At 33.9% G+C, this 23743-nt stretch overlaps 1 protein-coding gene across 1 annotated transcript; it reads left to right on the plus strand.

The window, feature by feature from the left end:
• Positions 1-7491: 7491 nt before the first annotated feature.
• Positions 7492-23700, plus strand: LOC120343362 (uncharacterized). Its single transcript, XM_039412516.2, has 31 exons — positions 7492-7706; positions 8183-8452; positions 9266-9562; positions 10301-10612; positions 10923-11216; positions 11367-11534; positions 11939-12124; positions 12503-12702; positions 13157-13321; positions 13513-13699; positions 13923-14040; positions 14589-14732; positions 15120-15224; positions 15599-15720; positions 16112-16196; positions 16369-16457; positions 16727-16848; positions 17204-17300; positions 17506-17582; positions 17777-17911; positions 18313-18453; positions 18637-18776; positions 19014-19149; positions 19313-19404; positions 19753-19880; positions 19977-20053; positions 20543-20677; positions 21093-21230; positions 21835-21995; positions 22221-22356; positions 22602-23700. Exons 1-31 carry the CDS (start codon positions 7505-7507, stop codon positions 22674-22676), a joined length of 4734 nt encoding a protein of 1577 aa, XP_039268450.2. The 5' UTR covers positions 7492-7504; the 3' UTR covers positions 22677-23700.
• Positions 23701-23743: the final 43 nt, after the last annotated feature.

The raw sequence follows: 23743 nt of genomic DNA on the forward strand, positions 1-23743 counted from the left end.
GAACTTTCATATGGAAACGTACCGTGGGATGGAACAGCACACATTTGTATTTCCTATGGGACACGGAAACCGTATGATTTTCGAGGAAATGAGGCTAAAACATTTCGTTATGGACTTCGTGTTCATATATTTGACCATATCCCTTTGTTTTAGTTATGAAGAGAAAAATATATTCAGCATTAACAATATACTTCGTGAAGTGCTGATGGACACATGTATAATACTTATGAATATAAAAAAAATTGTTATAGATTTTGTTGTTTTGCATGTCTATTCGTACATGTAGTCCTATTTAGTAGATGCTAAACCTAAATTTAACAATTTTTATTGAATTTTATTCCAATGGGAATCCCGTAGGATGAGATGGGATAGGCATAATTGCTATGGGAATGAGACAGGAAAATATGTCTCATGGACAAGCCTGCGATTATCACATGATTTATATATACACCAAATATATTCATGTTGGGTAAGGCCAAGTAGGCTATTTATTATTCACAAAATTTTTCGACGTTTCACTTCTATCCAGAAAAGCTACCATGTCACGATGAAGAGAGAATGAAGCAGATATATGTAGCTAGAAATGGGGTTCGGAGAGGAAAGTAAGATAGGGCCCTCTGCCCGGTCCGCGGAGCCGGTATCTCATTACTTTTGATTACTTTTTCATACCTTATGGCTTCATTGGCATTGTGTTACGCGACTATATATAACCCTGGGGTGAAAATTCGTCTGAAAAGAATTCAATAACGTGCTATTGTTATTGGTGCCGTGGATGTTATTAAAATATATAGCATCGCTAGCAGTGGAGTTGAGCAAGGTGAATATGAATGGCAGAAGTTGGGCACTTAGTAGTGTCTAAAATTCTTCATCGCTCTGTCTACACAATCAAGATGTGGTTTGTCAACGAAAGCGACACTATTGTGCAAAACACTCAATTACGGGCTGAAAATATTCATTGAAAGTATTTAATGAAGCACATAGCTTGAAACAGTAACTCGCCGAATCAACAATTTCTCGAAAAATATCGATGTAGTACAAAATTACGAGCAATGGTTGACCACAAACAGGGCTATGCCACGGAAATAATTTGCGTATTTTTACAAAAGCTATATATACGTATGGACAATACACGAACCTTGAAATTCATGCCTAAATGATCTCTCTTCCGGCATTGTTTCGTATTGCTGTAAGCGGTTCATCAAAAACAAAAGCGACGCTGTGCAAGAAAAAATCAAGAAATCAGCTAAAGATTAGCTCAACTTCGAGTCGCCAACAACTAATTTCTTAAGTTTTTCGATGGTCCGACTCTCCAGTGTTACCATAATTTTTTGTTGTGATAAACCCAATTCGATATACAGTTGCACGTCAGAGGTTTGAAGCTATGTTTCCTGACAAGCCAAGTTTCCTAACCAAAGGGTTGTAAGCACTGGCTTTGAGAAAGAGGGCTGGTGACATCACGGCACTATCACGTGATGGTAATAGAATATGATAAAAAATAGCGAATTGTTGGGTGGACTATCTAGATTGAGGACTATGGGGCAAAACAGGATAAATAGCCTTCTATTGACTTCAACCATCATTAAGGACTATAAATTTTAAACGATTGGGTCATAAGTTTCGATGAATAGTTCTACAACAACAACAATCACCACAAGAACAATAATAGCAATTTAGAAAAAAAATCAAATGATAATACCCAAACAACTTATCTAGGTGTATTTTAGTTCACCAAACCTTGCTTTTGCAGACAATTTATACGTCTCACCTGGGCGTTAGTCCGGCAGATAAGGGGCCTTTTTGGGCCCAACCTTGTTTTCAGACATAAAGTTTTTTTTATTTGTGATTATTCATCTTGGGGTTATTGTCCATCATTTTTATATGGGTGTGGAGTTTGCAGCCTTGAGCAATTTTTTTTACGGCTCGATATTTGTATTAGTGTTTTTCATCAAATCTGTGCACCATAATGGCGCACAACCTGAAACATAACCTGTTACAATACTATGTGCAGGTTGTGCGCCATCTTGGTGCACAAACAACGGAAGCAGCAAATTTACTATGAAATAAAAAGCAATAACTTTTAGGGAAATTTTTGAACCCAGCTTTGGGTCGCGACCCATATATATGGAAATACTGTTGTAACATACGCGTAAAATAAAGAGTACTATTGCAAAATACCCGCTCTTGTTGCAATTAACAATACAAGCCTGTTATTGCAGCCGGCAGTGGTTCAAGTGGATATACACCCGGTGGTGAACAGTCAATTATTTGCTAGCAAGGATTGTTATGCAGCGGGATGATCACGACGATGCGCAGTGAAAGATAATGCTATCACGAGAACAAGAATGAGAAAATTGCTACATTTTATAGTATATCCATGGGAAAAAATGTAGTTCATTCTTATGTTCCATGCCAATGCTTTTCAAACTACCAAAGACTTTCAACACTTTTGCTTCTTCTCTTCTATAAAAATACATTGTTATTATATATTCGCATTTCCATCTGTTTGTTCGTGCTCCCAGATAACCGATCAGTGGCCTCCAAGGGGGCCGGGGTTCCCTTTTAGGAAACCCTGTCATAAACTATAAGAGGCTACCGTGCTTTTCTTGCCTGTTGTCATGCTGTCGCTCGAATTCAGCTACAACAAAAAATTCACGAAAACGGGTTTTAGATTTTATGATTTCCTCATTATTCTCGACAATGAATGATATATATGCGGGTGGTAAAATGCCGAGTTATTCCAACAACATGATCATGTTTTGCAACTTACAACCAATATTTTATATGTAACTTTGCTTGACAAAGCCCCAAGGCCAAGAGATCTGAATACAAATATCAAAAATGTGAGATCAAAAAAGTTACACTACAACATAGCCAAATGTGCTGTATTTACGATATAGATAACAGGTTTACCAAAAAGCATTACATGAAAAATGGTAAAATAAAGACCAATTTAGCAATATCTACTTAGCATTTGGTGAAATGCATCTGTTGATGATTTTATCTGTTTGTTTCGGAAGTTTAATGACAGAATTAATTGTGGTTGTTGGGGTTGTTTCAAAAAAAGGTTAAATGGAAAAAAGGTTTGACAAAATGTCAAGGTTTGAGAGTAGTAAAGAAGTGGAAAAAATACTCCCATGTGTTCTTCATTTGATAACCACGCCACAGAACTTCTCCGATAAATATACGCAGCAATTGCGCGAGGCAGAAATGCCAAGATTGAATTTCATCGTATTGCAAACCAATATTAGCGATTCTCAGATATATTCGCGCATTCCCATCTGAACAGCGTGGGAAAGATTATACCTATCTACACACTGGAAAAACTATGTCAGATGAGCGTCATATTATTGAATATCAGTAAAGGAATAGTGCAATGGGAAAAGACATATATATAAGGCGTAACTTTCAGTAATATGCATCAAATAATCTTATTGCGGAATATATATTTAAAAACAATTCGTCGCGCCAACTGCAATCCGAAACTTTTTGTCTAAGGCTGAGCTTAGATACCAATTGGCACTCATGTAAACTGGTAAGAGGCACGCGATGGAGCAGATAATATGAGTATCCAGCTGTCATTTGAGTAGGTACTGCTGTTTTTATTGCAGATGATACTGATTTTTTTGTATTAAAGATTTACTGGCATCACCGATTTAAGTATGTCAAGTAATGGTTATAAATAAACCATTTGAAAACCAACACGCAGCATTACAAAACTTACTTCCCACGGTTTGAATGAATAAAAAGCTGAAACTGGTATTCTTTAAAACAGCATACAAATTCTATGGAATGAAATCATACACAAAAGCTCGTCAAACACCTATAGCTCAATAAACAAGTGGAATTTGATGCATGATCGCAAAAATGTGCGCGTTACTACGTACAACCGAAGCACGCAGGAAAATGGGTGTGATGCACTAGTGATCAAAATGTTTGACTAAACTATGTTGGCATAACAGGTGCACATCTTGGTTTCGCATACGCATTTCTTCTATCTCCACAAGGATATATTAATTTGGCCAAAGTCAATGCTGTACCTGAAAGGTTCCGGTTATTCCAAAAGAAAACACGTTACACATCGTTAGATACCAGTGGATGGTTTTGCATGGCCTTGTTCGGAGTGAAAGACGAGGTCGAATATTTCAATCCATTTCAACCAATAATCATTCAATCATTCAATCCAATAATATATTTCCTAAGTCCCTAAGCTTTAAGAAGGAAAACGAAATGCCCGCAGCAACACAATTGTAGTTTGACGAGCGCAAAAGAAAGTGGCTAGATGCTGTCAATAGATATTGGCTTATATTAGTGAAATAAACTACCATTAATCTACTAAAAATGAATTTCTGACATTGTAAGGAGATGCAATGTTACTATGTATTCAAAACTAACCCATGTATTTATGAAGTAATTGTTTTTAACGAAAAGGTGCTCCCGAAGTATTCGTACCAAGATAGCGCACAACCTGAACATTGCATGTGTACCAGGTTAGGATTCAGGTTGTGCGTCATCTTGGTACGTATACTTGAAATCCATTTAAAAAAAATTGCTCAACATTATATACTCCACACCCACCTGGGTATCATTATTTATGTCATCGACATTATATCTAAACAATAACAAAAAACTTTATGTCCCAAAACAATGTTCAGGCCCGATTCTGCCGGACTACGTCACATGGTCGAAAAAAATCACGAGATTTTGTTGCGTGTTGTTTAGGTGCGTAAACTTAGATGAACTGCACGCTTGAGTGTTTTTCTATTATTGTATCAGAATATCCTTGACACTCAATAACTGCCAGAATACTGCGCTGAATACTTAGCTCCATACACAAATCATGGCCATTATACATCGTGGATTCTTTATCCATAGGCAATGCATGACATATGATAATCATGAACTCGTTAGAGTTAGATTATCGATATAAAACAAATCTGACAGGGGAGCGGCGTAAGTTGCATATTTTTCACATAGCTGCTGAACAACGATTGTAGACTTCTTTGAAACAACCCTGTCTAAGGAGCTATATTTAAAATCATTGTATATTGAAAAATGTACAGTTTCTTTATCGGGGTGTTGTTGAATCGCTCACAATTATACGTAGACCTTGCGTCAATAGATTTAGTTCAAATTTCCTGAAGTATCAGTTTGTTTGAAATATCAAGATATGTATTGATTATTTTATACCCAGTCGCTTCATATATATGACAGCTTGACTTTAAGACCAAGGTATCGCAGTGTGTTTTACAGCGAAAGTGGTTCAAACGCCATCCGTTTCAAGGCTCGTAAAATTCATTTTCCATATATTCCGACTGGGTTAGGTCATCAAAACGTATTTGTCAACAATACGGGTTTGTTGAAAGCATATATATAGCGACCGTGCTCACAAAACTATGAAAGGGATTGGTCTCGCCTTCCCTGTACTCAGTCATTCATTCAAACATTTTTGTCTTTGTAAAGCCAACCAAGCGATACTTTTCGTCAGCGAAGCCTCGCATATTTTCTTTCAGATTCGGCGACGCACCCAATTGTAATGAATTGGTGGTGTTATAAGGGGAAAGTCAGCGGAACTTAGTAAACGATAAGTTTTTCGAAGCTATGGATTAAACTCTTTAAAACTAGAAACAGAATTGGCAAGTTACTGAGATTCCTGGCGCATGACCACACGGTGTAGTTGAGGTAGTTACAACTTCGGGCTTGGTAGGTTTGATTTAAATCAAATAATTTTCAGCTATATAGACAAGTATTCTAATGTAGAATACTGACTATTTTAATCGCAATCAAGTCAACATCTTTTTTTTTCAAGCGGAACGTCAAAAATTGGTCAGAATACATAAAAAGTACAGTACATTTTATCAATATTTTTCACTTGCGCCTAAAAAATCACTCAGGGAAAAGTTTATCTGATAACCACTTCAGCTATTACATCATTTAGAAGCAGCTTAAGCATACTACTTGAGGACCAGCTTTTATAAACAGTGGTGTCGTATTTGAGCACTTGTAGTTCCTACTATAATATGAAATTATTCAATTATTGGTTTACTAGTATTGTTTATGAAGAATTATAACTGAAAACACTATGGGCTAGCTAGAAGAACTTTTATATTATTTCTAACATGAATTGAACCGATATTTAGGGCAAATCGGGATTTTCTGAACTCGATTAAATAATATATATATTCGGAACCAAGTAGTATTGTCGAAAGAGTTTATATTATACATTACCAAAGCTCTATATATAAACATGTATAGTTGATGACATGATCAATGATATTAGGGATAATGATTTCAACTTGGCACCAGAATTGGGGCCAAATAAATTTCCAAGTTTGACTCAAGTTTTTCATAAAAAGCAAGCTGCATGTAGATTCGAATCGGATGCAATTTATTTTCGCCCTTTTTCTGGGTCAAGCCAGACCATTCTCAACGTAGAATGAAGAAATGAAGCCGTTGCTCCACTGCTGTGCGAAACGAATATGGTCTTTTAATCATTCATTTGTTAGAAAACGATTTCTTGTTGATATATTTCTTACAAATTTGGTATAAATTTAGCTTCTACGAAGGTAAGAATTTAAGTTATAGAAGTTAGTCATCGTTACGTCAATGTGATATTCTAAGCATGCGCCTCTTTGTTTGTCATAAGAAATCATCGCAAAATCAAACATTATGACTGAGCATATTATGAGTATATTAGCGAATATCACAGATATATGAAGTATACGCGAAAATTTAAGAAATAAAATCGATATAGTTAGTCAACTGCTTGGATTGGAGTATTCTAAAAAGAAGAAATGAAATTGTAGGCAAAAGGGAATTGCTATCGTGAATAGTTGAGAATTTGTGATTACACAAGAAAAACGATTAAAATGCTTCTTTTTGTTAGAGCAAGGTAATTTCAGGACGTCGGCTTGAACAGCATAATACGTCGAAATAAAAAGTAATCAAATTTTAGCTATTATGCAAGTTGTTTGAAATAATAAAGAGCTAAACTACTACTGCCACATTTTTAGAATAAAATATTTTCGCATTAATATATAGGTGTCCGGAAATGTCTCAGGAGCATCCCTAGATGGCAAAAGTACGTCACTTTAAAGTGAAAATAACTCCAAGTAAAGTCGTTGGGCTCGGATTTAAACATTTTTTTCTAATATCGATTTCCTTCTACTTTCTATTCATTCATTTATGACTATGAGACCATGCACCGTTCCATATACTTCTGAGTCAAGTGACTTAGTTAATAATACCTTTTCATGGCTTGTGATATTTCTCATTTTGTCATATTCATTACCCCTATCTATAGTTTAGGGTAAAGTATAAAAGTTATCGTTAATATAACCTTTCTGTCTAATTAAAAGTATTTATAAAGACAAATTGATATTGAATGAAGCGCTTATTTAATAACGTAGTCTCCTAATGGTTTATATATGTTGTTATATATGACTTTAGTCACTTAAATACATTTATTTATTTTGTAAAACTTTCACTAGTTACAGTATTTAAAATTATGGCATCAAAGGTAGTATATATTATTATATTTACAATCATCTTTTGTGCCATATTTAATACATCTCATGGGATACCTGGAGATTGCCCCACGGAAGACAGCAGTTACTGCAATGCTGGGGAATGTGAAAATAGTACTGAAGTCAACGGGACACATTACTGTGTCTGTAATTTTAATATTATCGGAGTATGGTGTAATGCAAGTAAGATGTTTTATTTTTAATTTTTTAGATAGTACTGAAAACTTTTAGAATTTTTTAAAATAACGTTACAATAATAGCAAAAAAGGTTTACAGTTGATTTTATTCCAATTTCCAACAAAAGTACTTTTTGAAAATATAAATGTCTCAGAATACTTGGTTTTTGGAAATATTAGAAATGTTTCAACCCACAGAAGCGAAGGTGAAAAATTGAAGCGGTTAGAAAATATTTCTCGACCTAATACCTATATCTTTCGTTTGGAAAAAACATCTCGGGTTGTGTGTGTGTAGGTCTCTTACTCATTGAACTTTAATTGAAGAACCTACTTTTGTTAGTTTGAGAAAAGTCTTCCCATGTTTTGCTTGTATACAGCTTTAATCACAGAGCTGATATGGAACGGCCTAAAACGGATCAATCGAAAAGCAAACGATATTTAGGTAAATTAACGTTGTAAAACAATACATTGATTAATTTCTAGCTTGGACTCTGACTGCATCTGTATCGGTGTCTGTACCAGAAGTGAATAATCCAGTAACATTCACTATCGAGTCTTCTCAGAATGCACAAGTTAATTTGACTTCACCAAAGCATGAAGTGTTAACGGCGTCTGCACCCGGCCCATCCTTTGTATATAAATATATTGTATCGTCAGTATCATTCAGCGACATCGGAGAGTATAATTTTGACGCATTTCTATCATATGAGGGACTGGACTTTTCAAATTCAGCATTAGCTAAAATCGATTATGGTAAGTTTTTTATGCTTTCTCATTTGATTTTTCTTTGTTTTCAACACAACAGATATTTAAAATTTCACACAAACTTCATGGTAAACGTCGCGTACCGGTAAAGATACGAGCACTGAGCCGCCAAAATACTATCGTTCAGTATTTACCAGTCAATCAATAACAATCCTTCAGTCGCGATATATCTTTAACACAGATTGAAGGCAAATCATAGCCTCATTATAGGAAACTGATTTTATAAATAATGTTCTACTCAAAATTCCAGGCGTTATGTAATAAAACGTCAAAATTATACAGATAAAAACAAATGTTGTCAGCAAATATGTGAGAGGTGTCGGAATCGTAATCAAAAAACTAGGTGACAGAATTGGAGGTCAAATCATATGTCCACAACTTCACCCATAGGGTGTAATAAAGATACCTGATCTTCCATAAATTCTAGCTATATTTATATATCAGTGAATGATTGTATTGAGCTTATTTCAAAAAATTAGAAGTGGTGTCGCAATGGCTGAACAACCGAAATTGAGAAGTCGGAATCAGATTTATTTAGATCGGGTGTTGAGTTTGGTCTCGACAGCGCAAGTATTGATTAATATTGTTAAATATAATGCGCTGTCGACACTAATTGGGACCCGATTAAATTGGAAACCGCACACATAGTTTCTAACGGGCATGATTTTATATATCACTAATTAAGACACAGTTACTCTTTGCGATCTATCGGCCGTCAGTCCAGAGGCTTGTTTGTTGTGAATATGCAAAATATGCAAGGTAAAAAATATTTTGTGACAAAAGATTTGATTTCATTTTCAGTGCTCACGGTTGAAATAACTCCATCTTCTCAGCAAATATATTTTCAAAAAGGAGACACTGAGATGTCGCTTACGGTTAATGTCATAACATCCAATGATAATTTTACCAATGTTACTGTCCTTGTCACGAAAGATGCAGTAAGTGAAACTGTGAAGATAAACAGTGATGGCAAAGCAACTTACAATTTTGACGACGCAATTTCTACTGACGATTCGGGCACTTATCTATTCACGGCAACGGAAAAGTATGGAGAATTTACTAGGACTAAAACAGCAGAAATCAATGTGACAGTAGAAGGTTGGTATCATAAAATGCAACACAAACCAATCTCTTTTATGTATTTTAGTACACATTGTCTTCAATCATAACTCACAAAAAGCTAACCAATAACGAACGACTCGGTGATGGAATGGTACTGAAGTAAGATAAACCCCCGATATCGTCTGCGTCGAGATATTTCATTCTTTATAATTAGTTTCAAATATTTTCATTACAAATTGATTCTTAAGATTTAATTTAGTCAAAAACGAGGTGTCCATCAGCTCGTGAAATGCGAGGTTCGGAGTCAAGTAAAAATCAGATTATAAGTTAATTAACTTAAAAACGTTAATCCAGCTTTTATTTTGAACGAATTCAGAACTTGAATGAATTTCAATATTTAGTTATACCGAAAATATAGTCCTACGATTAGATTTCTTAGATAGTATTTTAAAAACTTAGTATTATTTATTTGTTAATTAAATGAGTGTTATGGCGTCACTTTATGGTTGGTTTTGCACAGACAGATAGTTTATGAATGAAAATGTATTTTGTGCTCACTGACTCGTGATGCACAGTTTAAAGAATGAGTAAATCTTGCAGCAAGCCAGTAGTTACACAGAGAAAGTCAGATAAACCGCTGCTTCGAAACGAATCGGCTAGACTGGAGCGAAATCTTAATTTAAATAGTTCAGGTCAAATTTGGAATCGAACACTTTTTTGTAAAAATCAATTTATACTATTTTTCCAAATTTTTGTAATTTCATTGCATTTTAGTTCCTGCTGAAGCCCCAACAATTGGTTCTTCTGGAAATTCGTTGACAGTTACAAGAGGTTCCGGCCAAAATCTGACATGCAACGAGAATGGAGGGAATCCAACACCTACAGTTATGTGGCTAAAAGATGGAAAAAAGGTCCTTCTTGGAAGTGATTCATCTACAGTTTATCAGACAGCAACAGGAGTATTGGTTTTCAGTCAAACTGTGCCTTTCGACGCTGGGGGTAATTACACATGTACTGCACAAAATTACCTCCAAAGCTCCGGAAAAAATAAAACAGCATCGATATCTATTTCGATTACAATCGAAGGTAAAGTCTTTATTGCATTTGAGAATTGAATGAAGTGGCAACAAATTACTATTATATAAAGCTACAAAATATAATATTTTAATAGTTCAATTTGAGGAAATACAAAAATTTTACTCCCATGTACACTGATTGAATCAGATAAGAGTATTTTGTTTTACATATGTCAAAGTATGAATGACCACGGTTTTATAAGCTTGAAATGACCACTACATAACATTTCATATTAATAAACATTAAACACAAATGTTAACACAATTTAAACTAATAACCTTGAGGCATGAATTACCACGCAATTTAACTTTTTTTCCAGGAAAACCTGAATTAATAAATTCGGGTTCAAATTCAAATTTGCAAAATGAAACGGTGACTTTCTCGTGTGATTTTGATGCCTGGCCATCTTCGTCAATTAGCTGGATATTTAATGGAACAATGATATCAGATAATGAACAATTTTCAATTTCCACAAAAGATGCAGTCGAGGCGTACAGGAAAAATTCGGAACTCAAAATAAGACATTCCGCTCTTTGTCTCGGATCTGGTGTGATTACTTGCAGCGCCAAAAATAAATTAAACACAAAATCGAAAGATTTCGACCTGAATAAAGGTGAAAACCAATTTTGCTTTCTTTTTTTCTACCAATTTTGCTGTTCCACTTCCTATTTATATTCCTTATTACCTGGTTATCGAACTTTTGAAGTTTTGTTTTTATTTTTACTTGGATCTCTGCTTTAATCGATATTATCAAATAATTTAGATCCATACGGCGTATACAAGGATTTCTACATTATCTTTCCTGCTCAAGAAAAAATTTTTACGGAGGCGGAAAATTACTGCATCGGTTTAGGAGGGAATCTTGTTGATATTCATTCAGTTTCTGAAAGTCAATATATAGAAGAACTTGCGGAATCCAATAGCATAGCAGGTAAGTAAAATTAGGGCTCCAGAAACGTTTGATTTGATGAATATAGAGTTTTATGCTTATTAGCGAAACAAGGAAAGGAATTAAGGAAACTCCATGCTCACAAATATCGCACCAGGTACAAAACAAAGTTGCAATAATTTTTCCCGGATATTCTTCGCAAATGACTCTAACATATAAAAATTTGGCATATAAAGAGTTCCGTCAATTTTATCAATCATTCAGGTATATTTTTATCATTTCTCAACTTAATGTACAAATTAATTTGATGGGTCTTCGAAGATGAGAAGTACCGATGACAATATTTGAAATTTTTTCAGTTTTATTACAAATGATATCGCAGAATTAAACTGTGCCATTTTTAATTTCCATTTATCCGTTGTAAATGTATCTATTGTACGTTTCAGAGTTTTTCATTGGTTTGAAATATAATGGAACCGATTGGCAATGGACAACCAATACCATTATAACATATACAAATTGGGCAACAACGCCAACAAGTGGATGTGGGTTAAACGTCTACACCAGCGATACCTGGAGCTGGAAAGCTGAAAAATGCAATGACCAAAAGAGATTTGCTTGTAAAGTTAAAGGTACTTTACTTTTCTGTACGGTCAATTCACAGTATGTATAATTGACTAATGACCCAGGAACGCAATTGTAGATCTTTTATACACTTTCATACTTTTATATTACTTCATTAAATTTACTGATATGCTCATCATAATTGTCATACATATATATCATAATTTTCCAATGTTAATATGCTAGCTTTGATTTGTAAAAGGGCATTTTTGTAAAATTGACTTTGCATATTTTAAAACAAAAATTTGATTTCCCGGGTGATCATTCTAACAGTTGGTTCGTCACTTCAGTGATGGTATCTAAACAGCAACAGCATTCGTCAGGATTGAGCCAGATGAGAATTTTTGGAAATTTAATATGCAATTATCCTGTTTTTAAATATTCAGCTGATCGCGCACCAACTTCACTTAGTTCAAACCCAGACAAATGCGACGGTACAAAAGCAAATGTTGTCTGGACTACAGGCGGCTACTTCAATCAGTCAATTGAAATTACACCACAAAGCGTTGAAACAGAGGTTGTTAGCAGTGCTATAAAATCAAAAGAATTCATCAGCTTGGCGTATAATACACCATACAATGTTAAAGTAAGATTGAGATCATATAGGTATATTTTCTTCTTTTTTTTCACTGAGATTTCCATGGCAATACAACACTTTATAGGTGCCACTTGGGCATGCGTCCTCACTTGTATAGTGTGATCTCAATCGCATACCAAAGTAGCACCGCGACTGGTGCCACTTTGGTTAATCTCGTAAAGACATTCTCAAATAATTCAGTTCCTTACCCTAACTAAAATCACTGATATTACACAACCGATGAGGTCGCATACGAAAGTAGCAAGCACCACTTCATATTTGATGTTAAATTTTTATGATACCTTGATTAAAGTCACAAATTCTCAACCGAATTATCAACTTAAAAAAAAATTTGCATTCAATAATTTATATCACGAAAAGACCACATATATTAGCCAATGAATTGATAACAATTTTTTCTATTTGTGATTAAACATTTTTAACTCCATTTACTAATATCCAGGTATACACAGGAGTCGGTGTCTGTTCTTTGCAACCGTACGCTGAAACATCTTTCACCTCTGCGTTTGAAAAAGCATCAGATCCTGTCATAACAGTTACAGACAATATTTGTAACAGTTCATGGACGTACCCTGAAAGCAGGAGGGATGAAGTGCAAGGATTTAAAGTAAGACATTGTTGTAATTTTTTAACTTTAATTCAATATGATCATTGGTGTGATTCACAATAATCCCGATACTGACCCACGATTTTTTTATTGATATTCTGATAAAATATTATCGCCATACCTTTCCAAATCAAGCCAAAAAAAAAAAATCCATCATTATATTTTAGCTTAATCCATCGTACATATTATAGGTTGTAGTAACAGAACGAGAAAATGTTGCAAACAGTGCCGAGTCTACAATATTTAATGAAACAACAACGGATTTCAATAATACCATCTCTCAGGCAAACCCTAACTCATTATATAAAATAACTGTTCAAACACTGGCATGCATTGGTAATAGCGACGTACAAGAAAAAAGTTGCACCACACCCGTTGGTAAGTGATGTGAAAATATGAATTAATCATTTCTAGTATTTTGGCAAATAGTCAATTGAATGAAAGATGCTGTTACTTTCAAAGCAAATCTATTTGAGTAAGATATATTATTTTTCCGTATATAGTAAGCGGTTTGTTCACTCAAACACAGTTACTTCGGTAAAAGTTAAAATTAATGACTTTAAGAATATCTTTCTGGTACAAAATTGATTTTATTTTACAGCGGCTCCAGATTCACAAAACATTAATCTAATAGAAACCGAAACGCCATCTGAAACAGACACATCACAGGGCATTCCACTCACAATTCAAAGTATCTCAGAAAGAAACGGGAAAATTGAGTGAGTGGTCTGTGATTATGTTTTCAGTATTCAAAAATTACATGTACATTCATGAATTTTCTTTTAGATTAAAAAATAAACTAATCGGAGTAATTTAAAATTGACCAATCCATTTTAAATTCTATTTGTTTTTCTGGGATGTATAGTTGGAGCATTTTTGCTCTGACAACTCAGGTATAATTCTCTCAGAGATGTGCCGAAATTGAGGATGCTATAGATTAGCACATTATATAATTTTATTAAAACGTGGTTCATGCTGGTATGCGTGCTGAAAAAAGCGAGAGGCAAACAGGAAATTACACTAAAACTTTACAGTAATAAAAAATGCTAGAAATAAATGAACAATCCGAAATCGGAATTGAGGTATGCTGAAAAAATACAAACACCCAAACACAGATTTTATGTTCTTCCCGCCATTTTCACACTATTCCCGCCATTTTCCTCGTAGAAATAATAATAATATCACCTAGTTATAATTAATAGTTTGAAAAAAAAAGGCTTTTCCGCATCAACTGCATAAACTAATTATGCGTTTATTCATACACCAGGTGTCTTTACGTTGTTGGTCGCTACAGGCCAGAAGGTGATGCTTTCAGTACTTTTCAAATTACAGATGAGATGTTTAACGGCATGAACGAATATACCGATGATTTGACTGAAAATCAAGATTACATCGCTTTTGCTGTAACTAAGTCAGTTAATACATATTACATAAAATTCTATCGTTTTTTCTAAGATTGTCGAATTTCTCCTAGGTAAAATTCCTTTGTTGGAAATTACCATTTAATTTTTTGACGAATAAGAATTTCACGTACCAAAGAGCCTGTATTTTTAAAATATAAATATTTTGTAGCTAAGATATCATGCTTGTCGTGTGTTAGGTTTTTATTATTGTTTTGTGTTACCAGTTAAAAGTTTAATGTAATTTCGAATAATAGACTTGGAACTGCTGGCGACGACCGGTGATTAGTTTTGTAGTACTTGGAGCAATGCCCAATGCCAGCATATTTGATGATGACAACGATTCGTATAATTCTATGGCTCTAATTTGTACAATATTCCTCTATGTTGTAATTTAGTAATGACAGAAATATAACAATTGGAGATGGTGCAAATGAAGTTACTTCTTGTCCATCTGGTTCTAGAAGAAAGAAGAGAGCAACCGTTCAAAACGTATCAAAAAGGTTACATGTTTTGTCTTCATGAATAGATACATTCAATTTAACTAGAAATTTTTTGTCATACCTGTTGGGCTCACTTCATTAGTCAGTAGCTTGGATATGTCAAATCCTGGAATCCAGTTTATGTTTATTTATGTTATTTTTTCAGTTTACGCATCTTAATTTGCAAGCAAGAATATGGTTAGACTTTGCCAAAAACAAAATATTTCAAACTCTGTTGTAATGTTCATTTGAGTGCGTTAAATGCTGAACCAAATTGTGTTTTGTAGTCTTTGTGAACCTGACCTTGTTGCCGAATTATGTAATCGTGCTTAGAAGGAAAAAAGATTATTTTTTGCATGATTTTTATTGGTGCATCATATGATTTTGTTCCCCAGGGGACGAAATGGACCTTTGAAAGTTGGAAACTATCAGTTCTACATTATAACAGCAACCAAAGACGGCAATACTTTATTCATAACAAATGGACCATGGACAAAACAAATTAAAGTCAATGCAGGTATGAACATGATTTAAATTCATCGGATTTGACTAGATTTAATTAAATCATAATGGATGGTATTTACCTTTATATATAAAATGTTTGGTCGGTTAAGTGCTTCGAGAATGCCAAAGGTTTAATTCATTCATATGAAACGCTCACAATATAGTTATGAAATGAAAATAATAAGTAAGATAATCAGATGTTTTCAATCATGGTACTTTTGTCGAATTTACTAATAAATCATACTATCACAATTTGCTTATCGAATGTAATCAAGCTTGATGGCATTTGACAGTATTTTATTTTTCTGAGATTTTTGCTGTGGTGACAACATTTCATGCTTTATTACGAAATTTATCTAATTTATGTGTTTGTCATTTGTGCTAATATATCTGATTGTTTTCAGCTCCAACAAATCCAATCGTTATTGTTCTGCCAATCGTTATCATTATACTTATCATCATCATTATCATTTTGATTGTCTTATTATGGTAAGTTTTTTTGTTATGTTTCGTGCAAGTATATTTTATCTTATTAATCACAGTTTTATTTAAAATGGTTTGTTGTCCAACGCTTAATTGAAAATTTTATATGTATATTTCAGGCTTCGATGGGCCATATGGATTAAAGCAGATTGTTAAATTATTCGATTTTTATGTTTAGGAGGAAAAGACAAAATAAAAAAGAAGAGCAAACCCCACCTCCCCCACCAACAGCTGTTTCTCAAACAAGGCATGCGCATATAAATGCAGGTATTTTGTTAAACTATATACCCCGTCCAGTATATTGCGGATCGCCGGTTTGCCTGTCATCTTCTGAATATGAAAAGTTGCGCGTAGTCGAATTCATGAAACCAAATTCGCAAACATTAGGTGGAATTTTCTTCACATTTTCTGGCATAGACATAATGCAACGAACTAATTATCGGGTTTCTTTGAAAGTCGGCATCGTACATATTGAAAAAAGTACTCAGAATTTGGAGCAATTGTCGAACAGACTTTTTAACCTATTCATTTAACAGCTTTCTCAGATAACGTTTACGAAAACCCTACAAAAGATACTTCGATTGCAGTGGAAAATCTTAGATCTACTTATCAGAGTAAACACGCGGACGAAGATCGTCTCTTTAGAGAAGAATACAGGGTGAGTCTTTGGTTGATAAAAGACTACATATAAATATTGAATTTTGAACCTAAATAAATTTCCTATACATAGACGTAATTGATCCAAGGTAAAGCCAATAATCCGGTTACAACATTTGTTCCACAATTAATATTTGCAACATGTAGGACCCAGTTACCAGTACAAGTATAGCTAAAAAAAATATAACGATTTGAAGTATTCCGGTATAAAAACCATCACGTCTATGAAATTTGTTTTGGAAATTAACGTGCTGAGGCAAGTTTTGTTCAATTCGAAGAGTGTACTCTCAGATGTGTTAGTGGCAGTAATATTCAAATTATAAGTTAATATGTGCTTTTATTCAAACTTTTTCCAGGCTCTTGCAACCGAAGTCAGCGAACTTAATATCCACTATAGTTATGCAATGGCTCCCGAAGTTCGAGAAAAGAATAGATTTTCCAACATTCACCCAGGTACTGCTGTATGTCGAAGTAGAGACAAGAAAATTACACAATATATATATTTCAGAATTTGACGATTTGCTTACTGCTACTGGCAGAGAGAAAATGGGTGAATTTGTCAATAAAACAATTGACAATCAGAAAGAAAAATTTAATATTCAACTAATATTGTATCATGTATTTCCGTTTGTATTTAATGGTAGTTTTTGTTTAACAGCAAACGAAAGTCGAGTTGTTCTTCGTCGCGAGGGAACGTTCATGTATTCTGATTATATCAATGCATCTTATATTGACGTAAGGAAATTTTTGTTTTCTTATTTCAAAGCCCGAACCCGACCAAATTCATAGATGGGCATTAGAGTTTTACAATTTGATATTAGTGAAATTGGTTTACAAAATGATAGCAGCACAATATCGATTTATACAATACAACACTATAGCATATCGTACTTCATTCCAAAATTCATGGCATTTAAAATTTAATTCAGGGATATAGACAACCAAGAAAATTTATTGCTGCACAAGGACCCTTACCTAACACAATGAGCGATTTCTGGTATATGGTTTGGGAGCAAGAGTCGACAGTTATTGTCATGCTAACCAGAGTAAACGAAAGTGGAAGGGTAAAAAGTCTACTAAAATTGTGTTGATATATATTTATGGTACAGACCTATTCAAATACTTATATGTAGGCATTGCAACAAACTCGCAATTAAATCCAAATGGCAACATATGCTATATATTATATAGATTAAATCGGAGAATAAGTTCTGGCGCTATTTGATAGTGATCAATATGTATAATTTTCCTACTAAAATTGTTTCAAATTGAAAATACAAAGCTATTTTGTAAAGCACCTTACTATATTGCATGATTTTAAGACGATGAGACCAAAATTAATTGTTACTACCCCAGTTCAATTCAAAAATACTTTTTAAACTGTTTCGTTCAGTCTCACAATTACAAAAAGCATTGTTGGTGTTGTTTTTTTGCGTTTGTATATATATTTTCTGTATTCTTTCAGAAAAAATGTGAGAAATATTGGCCAGATAACAGAGAACAGTCAACATTTGAAAATTTAATTGTCAGCTCGGTTAACGAGGTGGAATATGGGCCTATTGTAAAAAGAACATTTGAGTTGTGGAATCCAAACCAGTCTGAGAAGGTAAGAAAGACGACGAATTTAGCACACCATTTTGATTTGACAATTTGCAACTGTTGTTAGAAAAATAAAAGAGATCCGTTTCTTAGGAATAATTTCAGTGAAACGGTCTACAAGTTTTTAATAGTATGATACTATATGACATGATTTATTTTTTTTTATTCTTACACAAACTATTTTGTTTAGAAACTAATGGTAGAACAGTTTCATTACATAACATGGCCTGATCACGGAGTTCCGATCACAACATCAGATCTTTTCTATCTACGACGAATGGTCCTGGAAAGTCAAGTAAATAATCCGAGTCCAATCATTGTTCATTGCAGGTGAGAATACTTGACACTTTCCGGAAATTTATGTTGATGAATCTTTTTCTATGAAACCATTTGCATGGCACTATTCCAAGATCTGACTGATAATCTTTTTTCATTTTCTACTTAAATTTTATATTCAGTCAAATATTAACTATCAAGTTTTACTTTTGATAAACATTCATAACGAAGGTTTCAATCTGTTAAATGTCTTTTATAAAACGATGCATGAAATCTTTCCTATTTTTGCAGTGCTGGAGTGGGTAGAACTGGTACATTTATCGCTCTTGATTATTTAAGTCAGCAAATGGAAAGGGAGAGTAAAGTTGATATTTACGGAGTGGTTTTCAACATGAGAAAGAAACGCAAAGAGATGGTGCAAACAGTGGTAAGTGTTGAATGGGTATATAACTTACCAAGTTATAAAAACAATGTATACTGGTACATAGAGGTTTCCAGAATAAAAAATTACAACACAATTACAAATATCCTGTAATATTTTCAACAAATGAACTGAAATTAAAAAAGATTGTTACAAACCATATCTGCAGGAACAATACGGACTTCTACACAAATTGATGCTCGAAAAGCATTTGTTTGGAACAACCGATTTGAAAACTGCCGAATTCGGAAATACGTATGGGTATGTTGTTTTAGATTAAACTATTATTTCTGGTCCTCTGAAAGAAACGAGTTCTCAAGGAAAATTTGCAATATAATACTTAATTAAAGTCGGCTATATGCAACTCTATTTCCTTCCAGTGCCAGTATTCATTTTTGTTAGTTGATCCGTTGTACTCATGGTGCAAGCATGAATAATTATGGCGAAAATCATTACGCCTGAACATTTTTTACTCTTTTTATATATATATTGACTATATAAATTTAGTTCAAATCGATAATGGCAATTATGAAAACATTCGCTATAGGCATAAAAGGCAAGATTATGAACGAGTTTAAACACATTGAAGACATTTAATTTTTTATGCAGATCACATTATGAAGCTGTCGATATTGAAGATGGATTTTACAATTTATCAATTGTTCCCCCTATCATAGGAGATATAAACATACCCGAAGACGCACGAACAAAAATTCGAGACAAGGATGTTGTTCCATGTAAGATAGTAATCGTATAATAAATATATCATCTTTCAAAATCACCAGTGCGTGTGTAAAATCCATGTCCAAAAAGTAAATCATATTTTCATTCAGATGATCATTGCAAGGTTGTCATCCGAATGAGACCAAGTGAAGACAGTGCTCGTTTCATCAACGCATCATTTGTCAAAGTGAGTCGACATATGTATACATATAAGATAGGATATTCATATTTATACGGGATAGAGGAAATTCGATAACACGGCTTAATCATCTGGCAAGCCACGCTCTCTCGTTCGGCTACCTGTTTATGTCGGGTGTGGTAATAGTTGACCAGTTATTTGTTTCAGATGCATGGATTTGACGGTAGTGGATGCCATAAATAACCGGTTCCATTACATTTGAACCCACGTACATTTGAACCCATGACAATTGCACCTGTATGCTATTGCACCTATGAAATTGTTTTTGTTTCACGGATAGTTAAACCCATACTAACCCTAACCCATGTGTTTTAGCACCCGCATATAGATTGAACCCGTGGATATACGCAAGGGTTCAAATGTACATGGGTTCAAATGTACGGTCACCTAACTAACCACCTGTTACGTGAAACAAACTCCGGTGGTGATCTTCTCTCACATATTGTCAAAGTAATCACGGCTATATTATTTTCACAGACCTATGGAGCAAATGAAGTCATGATTGCATGCCAAGGACCTGTACAATCCAATGTTGAAGATTTTTGGAGAGTGATTCTTGATAATAATGTATCATGTATTGTAATGTTGTCCAAGCTAGATGAAGGAGAAGAGGTATTTTCACTATGTTATACTAGAAATTTTTAGAAACTAGAACTTTTTGTATCATGTCTGCGTTGCGTAAATATTATTTTCTTTTATGCAAAGTAACTATAGGATCAACAAATTACTATAGTATACACTTTTACCATATAATTAATTTACAGTACAATTATCTCTGCAATATCGACAGTTTCTTAACGTTATAGATAAAATAGCACAGTGTATACGTTCTTCTGTCTGTATGATTCCTTTACAAACTTGGTACGGGTACATAACTGTAAATAACCTACAGATAGAGAGACCAATCGTTAGACTTAAGATAAAACATGAACCAGCGCGCGAAAAGTGCGATATTACAACTAAAATATTTGTATTCTGCTCCAGAGACCCCGATATCCTAAATTCACAATCTTTTATTTACATACAGGAGCATTGTAGTCAATATTGGCCAACAAATTGTGAAAACCCTCGCTCATTTGGTGATATTACAGTATCGATGCAATCGGAAACAAAAGAGAACGAATTTACGGAACGATGGATTCAAGTGTCCGAGAAAGTACTTCATGTATGTATTTAAAAGTTGCTCAGATGTGTGTGCAGTATGGTGCTTTTAACAATTTAAGTCTTCAACGCCAGACAATTTAAAACTAATTTTAATATTCATATTGTAGTCTACTTTCTTGATGGACTGGAAAAATGCAAGGCTTGCTTAAAATAGCTTTGTTTCGAATATTAATGCTATAATCGCGGCATTTCATCTCAAGTATTTGTCTTCCATTGCTATATGCAGTAATTAAATAATGTTCGTGATGCTAGCGCATTTGCAATTCAATATAAATCGATTTATTGTATAACATTATCAAACGCGTTATGGATAGATTATATATGATCGTAGCCATACAAAACAAGCTTTTTTGTTGATTGCTTTCAATAATGGAAGTTTCAAAAATTACAAATTTCGGATTGATTAGATATGTTAAACATTATATATTAATTAATAAATGGAGATTTAGGGTTAATTTGAATAGAATATTGCTTTAAAAACAATCCTAAAAACGCCTTTCTCAAACCATGTTTTTCGAATATCGACAACACTCAATTATCATTTAAACTTTCGTTGATAACCCCTATTAAATATACGTATAAATTAATATTTATTTTCTTCTTAGCTTCGGCGATCTCTGAATGTCATGCAATTGCAATATGAAAAATGGCCCAGAACAGGAGTACCGACGAATGGAGCTGATATACTGAGTATCATTGCCAGAAGTCACTCAAGTAAAAAAATACTGAGCGGAAACCGAACAACTCCGATATTAGTTCATTGTCGGTGAGATATATTGATAAAACTAACAATTGTTCTTTTAAAACATCGCTTTTCGTCTTTAGATACTTTTAACATCTTTAATCAAAACAAAGAAAAAACCATATAGCATTTTGCTAGAAATATGGTAAATTGTAGGGTTTTTCAGTGTTGAAATGGAGAATTGTTGAATTTGAGAAATTTTGACGACTAAATCCTGTACTCACGATGTAACATATACCTATATCACAGTGATGGAGCTGGTAGAACTGGGACATTTTGTGCGGTAGCTAACCTTGTAGAAAGACTAAAAAATGAAGACAGAATTGATATCTTCAGAACGGTAAAAGATTTGAGAGATATGAGACCGCTGATGGTCAGAACTTTGGTGAGTAACGAGAAATTAAGGTTTATACCATAATAACAAGTTTATTATCATTTATAATTTAAAGTACATTCAGATCGTCTGAATTATTTAATTTATTGCAATAATAAATGTATATAGTTGTGTTACACTTCTTCTTCCTATTAATATATCAGCCTACCATTGGTTTAAGATTAAAATATTTACCAAAATCGTTATATCTATATATAGGACTCATCTGTATTTTTATCATTTATTTAATTATACAGGAACAATATCGATTCTGTTTTAAAACGGTCCAAGAATATTTGGATTCTTTTCAACTTTATGCCAATTTCAAGTGAATTCATGCAAAAGTGTCAAAGTTTCGTACCGCTCGACAACCCTCACACATGGAAAGACTATATTCGGGAAAAAAACTATAAACGTTTTAATACTAATAGCATTATATAATGGTTTCGTCGTGTAGCTGTAGGAGTACTTTTTATGTCACCGAACTGTGAACGCACCAATGTATGCAACTCGAAGTCAGCGAATACGTGGAGGTTTCTTAGGAATTATACCTCTTGTGACGATAATACATAGAATTAACCTGGGCTGAGGATAATACAGTAATAGTGTTCTGCGATTTTCACACAGCGATTATGCTGTTGCCCTGTACTTCTGCATGCGCATGGGAAGTTAGTTTATCTTATTGCCGGCAACTAAACGTGATGCTGAACATGGTAGCAGCTAATTTTGCGTCCAATTATAATTATTAATTACTATGCTCTTGTTTTTCTTGTATTGTATGTATATGCACTAATTGAAATCCTTCAATCTTCAAAAATTTTATAGAATTTTGATAAATAAATGTAAATAATATGAATATTTGAACAAATATTATCTATATATTACACTATAAATGCAGAGAACATATATATCTCGAAAACTCACGACTATAATATTTTGTCTTGTCTAGTTTTACCTCTCTCAGACGGTTCTGCGCGACTTTCAACATCTCTAATAGAGCAAAAAATTTCTCCCTCTGTAAACGCGCTAGTAATTAGGTATCTTCACCAGTTTGTGGAGGTAGTAACTGGCTCATTTCCAGAGTGGTGGGTCGAACAAGGAAAACTTACTTTGGAAATCATTCGAGAAAAAATTTCCAATCTACGAGCACTCTTTTAGCAAACAAAGACATAAATATATATAAAACTGTGATACACTTGCACGCAATCACTCCGATGTAAAATGGCGAATATTTGCCATGGCCATATTGCAAGCATGTATATAAATCTGAACATCTTCCCCTTTCGGAAACCCAAAGCGGGTCCGTTTCCAAAGATAGAGAGAAATTTTATTATTTCGGCAACCAAAAAATACAGTCATCAATAAAATAGCAACAGCAAAAAAAACTGTTTTGGTATGG

This window comes from Styela clava, chromosome 3 (assembly GCF_964204865.1).
Source record: "Styela clava chromosome 3, kaStyClav1.hap1.2, whole genome shotgun sequence".
NCBI lineage: Eukaryota > Metazoa > Chordata > Ascidiacea > Stolidobranchia > Styelidae > Styela > Styela clava.

Excerpts from the sequence above, each read along its gene's own strand:
- LOC120343362 (XM_039412516.2), top strand. The coding sequence starts at position 7,505 with ATGGCATCAAAGGTAGTATATATTATTATATTTACAATCATCTTTTGT. Across the intron at positions 19,150-19,312 it reads AAGAGATGGTGCAAACAGTG|GAACAATACGGACTTCTACA; the intron begins GTAAGTGTTGAA and ends CCATATCTGCAG. Across the intron at positions 21,231-21,834 it reads TGTCCGAGAAAGTACTTCAT|CTTCGGCGATCTCTGAATGT; the intron begins GTATGTATTTAA and ends TTTTCTTCTTAG.